Source organism: Dacryopinax primogenitus (genome assembly GCF_000292625.1).
Source record: "Dacryopinax primogenitus strain DJM-731 SS1 chromosome Unknown DACRYscaffold_4, whole genome shotgun sequence".
NCBI classification, from domain to species: Eukaryota; Fungi; Basidiomycota; class Dacrymycetes; order Dacrymycetales; family Dacrymycetaceae; genus Dacryopinax; species Dacryopinax primogenitus.
This window is the reverse complement of record NW_024467201.1, coordinates 475,237-481,050: the sequence shown is the minus strand read 5'-3', so window position 1 is coordinate 481,050 and position 5,814 is coordinate 475,237. Positions and strand designations below refer to the sequence as shown.

Sequence of the window (5,814 nt, the reverse complement as noted above, 5' to 3'; positions counted from 1 at the left end):
CCATCTCGCCCTCGTGAGCAATACCGACTCGCGAATGCACACCGTGCTCTCCTCCCTCGGGGTTGCGCATTTCCTCGAGCCTGCGATCCTCAGCTCCGAAGTGGGGTTCGAGAAGCCCGACCAGAGGGTGTGGGAGGAGGCTGTCCGAAGGACCGGGTTGGAAGGACTGGATTGGGAGGGGAGAGGAGGGGTGCTGCATGTTGGGGATGAGCTGGCTGCGTGTGTCCCGTGTTCTGTGAGCCGGGTTAAGGTCAGAGGGCTGACGCCGTGACAGGGATTACTGGGGTGCTAAGAAAGCTGGACTGGAAGCGCTGCTTGTCCGACGGCATGGTGAGTATAGCGATGGGTCTAGGAGGGAAGCTACAGAGGATCTGGACGGCGTAGACGTCGTTCCCGACTTTGGCGGAGTTGTGGACTATGTGAGAAAGCGCAATAACCCGTAGCTCAACTATGGTGAATCGTCTCTTCAATTTCCAACATGTGTTTCTCTAGAACAATTGTATAACGATCGCAATCTTGAAATGAATATAGATGATGAACACGGAATAATTATATATGTTTACGGAGTTACGGATGTCATTCGCGTTGAAGAAGCGCCGAGAAAGGACAGGGACGCGTCGCCTTTTTTTCATTTTGTGCCGCCTTGATCACTGCCCAAACATTTCTGTTCTGTTCGAAGTTGTCCTCAGAAGAACAGAAAATGTCCGACGAATCTGGCTGGTCACTTACCGAGTCCGACCCAGCGGTGTTCACTGCGCTGCTCCAGTCGCTGGGGTGCAACACGCTCATCGTAGACGACCTATGGACACTAGACGACCCAGCGCTGCTCTCGTCTCTGCAACCGATTCACGCGCTCATCTTCTTGTTCAAGTGGATTGGAGGTACGGAGGATGAAGCGGCAGATGGAGAGCTGAAAGGCGGTGGGCGGTACGACGAGGCTTTCCCCGGTTTCTTCGCGCACCAAGTGGTCAACGACGCCTGCGCGACAATCGCTGTCCTCAACGGGGTGTTCAACATCCCTTCCGTACCGATGGGACCAGACCTTTCCCAACTACGCGAGTTCAGCGCGGGCATGGACCCCCTCATGTCCGGGTACAGCATCACGAACAGCGCTGCGATCCGGAATGCGCACAACGCGTTATCCAGCAGTGCCAACAGCCCGTTCAGCATCGACCCGAGCTTGTATGACCAGAACGAGAAGGAGGACGCGTTCCATTTCGTGGTTTATGTGCCTGTTGCTGGGCAGCTGTATGAGCTAGACGGACTGAGGCGCGCACCGGTGCAGCATGGCGGTTGGGAAGGCGGCGAAGGATGGTTGGACGTCGCTAGGCGGACGATACAGAGGAGGATAGAGGGATACCCTCCTGGGACGCTCCAGTTCTCACTCCTCGCGGTGAGGACGGACAACTTGCCTGGGATGGAGGCGCAGCTCGAGCAGGCGAGGGCGGCGGGGGACGAGCATTTGGCCAGCGAACTCGTACATCACATATATGCGGAGAAGTCGAAGCGCGCCGAATGGGAAGTAAGTTCCTCTTCCCCTTCCCCTCCTAGCACTGTACTGATCTACCGCAGTTCGAAAACTCGTTAAGACGACATAATCACGTTGGGCTGATACACTCGTTGCTGCTCGCGCTTGCTAAGGCTGGAGGGCTCGATACGGCGGTGCAAAAAGCAAAGCAGAAGATGATAGAGGCGCGGCAGAAGGCGGCTAAGAGCGATACCAAGATGGAAGAGGATTAGTGTGGCTGCTCTTGTGGAATACGATGCATATTGTATCTGTGACTCGTTCCCTGTGCAAGCAACAGAATCATACGGGGTTCCGCATAACCACTACTGATACCAACATGAAGAAAGCTTGTATGCAACCTTGACGAGATGCCTGAATGCAGGTAATGGTTCCTCACAAGTTGAACAGAGCTTCACAGGTCCAACCGCACGATATTTGAATACATGTACAGAACGAAGACAGCGCAAGACGGTATGCATAGGTTATGTCTTTACAGGCTACAAATGAATATTAAGGGTACAAGACACATACCCGTCGACGCTATTTCGTCGTTCGTTAGTTTTCCGCCTCCTCTTCGATATCCAAGACACCTGATAGCGCATGTTCAACGAGTCCCATCCAGTCTCTCAGAGCCTCGACCGTTCTTGCCAGTTCCGCATGCACAGCTTCACTCGTTCCGAGCTGGGCATAATCCAATGGACGAATTGATGGCATCGTCAGCGGCTTGTACAGTGGCTGCGGCGAATGCATGGGTGATGCTGCAGTGGTAAACGTCGATGTGCTGTTGTTACGTGATGGTCGAGCCGAAGAAGGTGCGCTGCTGATCAAGGTCGACACGGTCAGTTGAGATGTGTTTGATAACACGGTCGTTTGCGGTGCTAAATGGGGCTGGGTCGGATGAGACATAAGTGTAGGAGATGGAGGGAGAAAGTCAGGATCAGAACTGGCATATTCTGGCTTTGGCAGACTGAGCGGCGACATTTTGCCATCCTTTGCCGCGACTGGATCCGGAAGAGCAAGTAATGTTTCGATGCTCGACATGGGCGGAAGGGTTGCTGCAGCTGCAGGTGCCGTCTCCATTGCAGCCATAGCACTTCCGATGCGTGCCAGGCTCGGACGTCTAAGGAGGCCGGCAGTGCCCCCCATTGGACTGATAAGAGTCTCCGTAGACTCTGATTTGGGCTGCATAGTTGACCACGGCACTGCACTGTTAGCACGCACCAGCGGTGTAGGGAGAGGTGGTGCGGGACCGGGTATTTGCAAGTCTCGTGGAGGAGGAGCAGGGCTGCTGGGCGCGCGGGGTCGTGCCGGAGTGCCCGAACCTGGCGCTGTTGGAAACGACCAACCAGAGAGACCCGGCTTGCTGGGTGACATCATCGGTGGCGGTTGGGTGGGAGGAAATGGCAGACTTGGAGGTGCCAGGGGGGCGTTCTTGCTGTCCATCGTGGCTGCTCTGCGCTTATTTCGCACGGTAGATTGTGGGGATGCTGGAGGAGAGTTGGAGCGTGATTTTGGTGACCTCCGAAGTTGAGGCGGGGGCTCAGACGGAAGGGGTGAATGGGATCGTGGCCCATTCGGCGACGCAGATCTCGGTCCTCCCGAAATGGGCGTGGTGGATCGCAATGGCTCGAACGAGGGAGCAGGGGATGGCAAGGCACTAGTTCCCGGAGGCTTCGGAGGGAACGAAAAGTTGAGCGCCCTAACCGTCTGGCCATCGAACGCTCCCGGAGTGCTTGAACTAGGGGGATCTCCGAGGAAAGGCTGCGGCGTTGCCTGGCGTCGACGAGAAGGAGGAGAACGCATCATCTCCTCAGGCGGTGGTGGCGGTTCGGATCCTTCTTGGAACAACATGCGAAGGGAGCGCGGTGCGGACCGAGGCCAAGGATTTGCGGTATTGGCAGTGATAGGCGTCGCCATTTCGGCTTCGTCGGCAGCAGCAGATGATATGGGCATCCGCGTAGAACGCATCGTGGCTCCATCAAACTCCCAGGCACTGATTTCATCACCCTCGAAGTCGCTAGAAGAGTAGCATTCTGTCAGCGCTGATGAAAAAGCAGGACAAGCGACCCACTCGTCTATAATATCGGCTTCATTGTCAAGATCGACGATACTTTTTCGCACACCACCATTCTCTTCCCAGGTTTTGTAGCGAAGGATAAGCTCCTTGAGCAACGATACGGGCTTCTTGGCATACGGCTTCAACCACTTGTGTTTGAGGAGATCATCAGCTGTCAAACGCTGAACGCACGTCAGGGGAACGAATAGATCCTTGAAGCAGTATCTGCTCACATCACTTGGCTTCTCCCTCAGACAAGCTGCAACGAATTCTCTCATCTCCTCGCTTCCCGCTTGTGGAGGAAGGACCGGTGGTGGTGTGTTCGGCATCACGACGAAGGGGTTAGCACGCATAGGTGGATCGCCTGTAGCGATCTCGTAGACAGTGCTTCCCAGAGACCAAATGTCCGCTTTCGTGTCGTATGATGAGGACGGGCTGATCACCTCAGGAGCCATCCAGAGTACCGTGCCAGCCATGGTCATCCGCTTGCTGTTGGCTGAGGGCAGGAGTGCTGACACTCCGAAGTCGCATAACATGACCCGTCCAGCAGAGGTCAGCAGAATATTTGCAGCTGGAGCAGGTATTAGTGCTTAGATCTCTCGATTTTGACATCTACACACCTTTTATATCTCGATGGATGATGTTTTGACGGTGCAAGAAAGACACGCCGACGAGTGTTTCTCGTATCACAACCGCCGTGTATCGTTCTTCTATCTTGCCAGCTTTCATCTATAATCATTTGGTAATCATAACAACAAAAAGTAATTAATGAGAACTCACAAGTGTCCGGATGCTTCCACCGGCTGCGTAGTCCATCGCAATCCACACATTTGCTCCTTCTAACCAGCATCCCCAGTACCGAGTCACATTGCACTGATCCCCGCCGTTCAATCGGCTCAATAACGCAATCTCCCCTTGTATCTCGCTAACATCATCCGTGGTGTCGAGATTGATGATTTTGAGGGCGACGACGCATCCTGATGGAATATGGATGCCGCGGTGTACACTCCCGTAGGCGCCTTTCCCTACCGTCTCAAGTTTGCGAAAAAGTTGTGTGACCGGTTGGTTTGTAGTAGGTAAAGGCAGCTGTGGTGCTACCGCCATAAATCTGGTGCTGTACAGTGAATGAAGCCGATTATTCAAATGAAGAATGGAACGATCGAAAAGACGGTGGTGCACAGTGTAATGTCGACAACTGCATTTCACTGAGGGTCCGATTGAAGGGCACAGGCACAGAGGGGTAGGGATATTTTGCCGCGTTGGCTGCCGCGCAGGACAGGCTACTCTACCCAACACACATTAATTCTCACTCATTGTTCAATATTGCTTGAGAAGTAGTTTAGTAGACAGAAAAAAAGCATTGGCATCCCCTGGCGTTTTTTTGGTTTCATTAAAATCTCGAAAACTTCATCAAATCAAGCAATACTGAGAGCACTGCTGAATCACGTGAGCCGCGCAGGGGCGCGGCTCACGTGATCTAGTTGCGCGGCGTTTCACCCACTTAGAATGGGATCTCTGCACAGTGAACTCCTGAACGGTGCGGTACCCTCAGTGCGGGGTCCTTGCCCTTTTTGTAATGACATCAAAATATCTTGTTACTTTTCAATGTAATAATCAACAATTTCCCCACACATCTGGAGTCCCTGTCTGCATTGGAACATTGGACTGTATGATTACTTTTCACTCAAAAAATCAACAGCTTATTGATGTCAACACTCGCTCTCCGCCCAATTGGGACCCTGACGCGGCCGCGCGCGGCTCAGGGCGGCAATTCCTCCCAGCCCGGCACAGAGCACACTTGTTGTCGAACTCTGTAAACATATATAATTATTCCGTGTTCATCATCTATATTCATTTCAAGATTGCGATCGTTATACAATTGTTCTAGAGAAACACATGTTGGAAATTGAAGAGACGATTCACCATAGTTGAGCTACGGGTTATTGCGCTTTCTCACATAGTCCACAACTCCGCCAAAGTCGGGAACGACGTCTACGCCGTCCAGATCCTCTGTAGCTTCCCTCCTAGACCCATCGCTATACTCACCATGCCGTCGGACAAGCAGCGCTTCCAGTCCAGCTTTCTTAGCACCCCAGTAATCCCTGTCACGGCGTCAGCCCTCTGACCTTAACCCGGCTCACAGAACACGGGACACACGCAGCCAGCTCATCCCCAACATGCAGCACCCCTCCTCTCCCCTCCCAATCCAGTCCTTCCAACCCGGTCCTTCGGACAGCCTCCTCCCACACCC

General features: G+C 53.5%; 4 protein-coding genes across 4 annotated transcripts in view; 2 read left to right on the top strand and 2 right to left on the bottom strand.

The window, feature by feature from the left end:
- Positions 1–34: 34 nt before the first annotated feature.
- Positions 35–443, top strand: DACRYDRAFT_105187 (uncharacterized protein; the record flags this gene model as incomplete). The annotated part of the gene is made up of 2 exons (XM_040768053.1): positions 35–219; positions 275–443. The coding sequence occupies 2 exons, from the start codon at positions 35–37 to the stop codon at positions 441–443; spliced, it is 354 nt and encodes a 117-aa protein (XP_040631014.1).
- Positions 444–641: 198 nt separating this feature from the next.
- On the top strand, positions 642–1,808 carry DACRYDRAFT_20752 (uncharacterized protein). The gene is made up of 2 exons (XM_040772065.1): positions 642–1,522; positions 1,573–1,808. Exons 1-2 carry the CDS (start codon positions 701–703, stop codon positions 1,738–1,740), a joined length of 990 nt encoding a protein of 329 aa, XP_040631013.1. The 5' UTR covers positions 642–700; the 3' UTR covers positions 1,741–1,808.
- A 1,847-nt stretch (positions 1,809–3,655) lies between these two features.
- Positions 3,656–4,667, bottom strand: DACRYDRAFT_48819 (Pkinase-domain-containing protein; the record flags this gene model as incomplete). Its single annotated transcript, XM_040774866.1, has 4 exons — positions 3,656–3,745; positions 3,797–4,134; positions 4,184–4,292; positions 4,344–4,667. Coding segments are annotated over 4 exons (861 nt in total), but the record flags the coding sequence as incomplete, so codon positions are not given.
- Positions 4,668–5,496: 829 nt separating this feature from the next.
- DACRYDRAFT_76440 (HAD-like protein) overlaps positions 5,497–5,814 on the bottom strand; it is a gene marked incomplete at its 3' end in the record, with an annotated part of 1,581 nt that continues 1,263 nt past the window's right edge. Inside the window, exon 5 of the mRNA XM_040776202.1 lies at positions 5,497–5,665. Within this exon, the coding sequence (XP_040631011.1) occupies positions 5,497–5,665 (169 nt within the window). The remainder of the gene's footprint in view (positions 5,666–5,814) is intronic.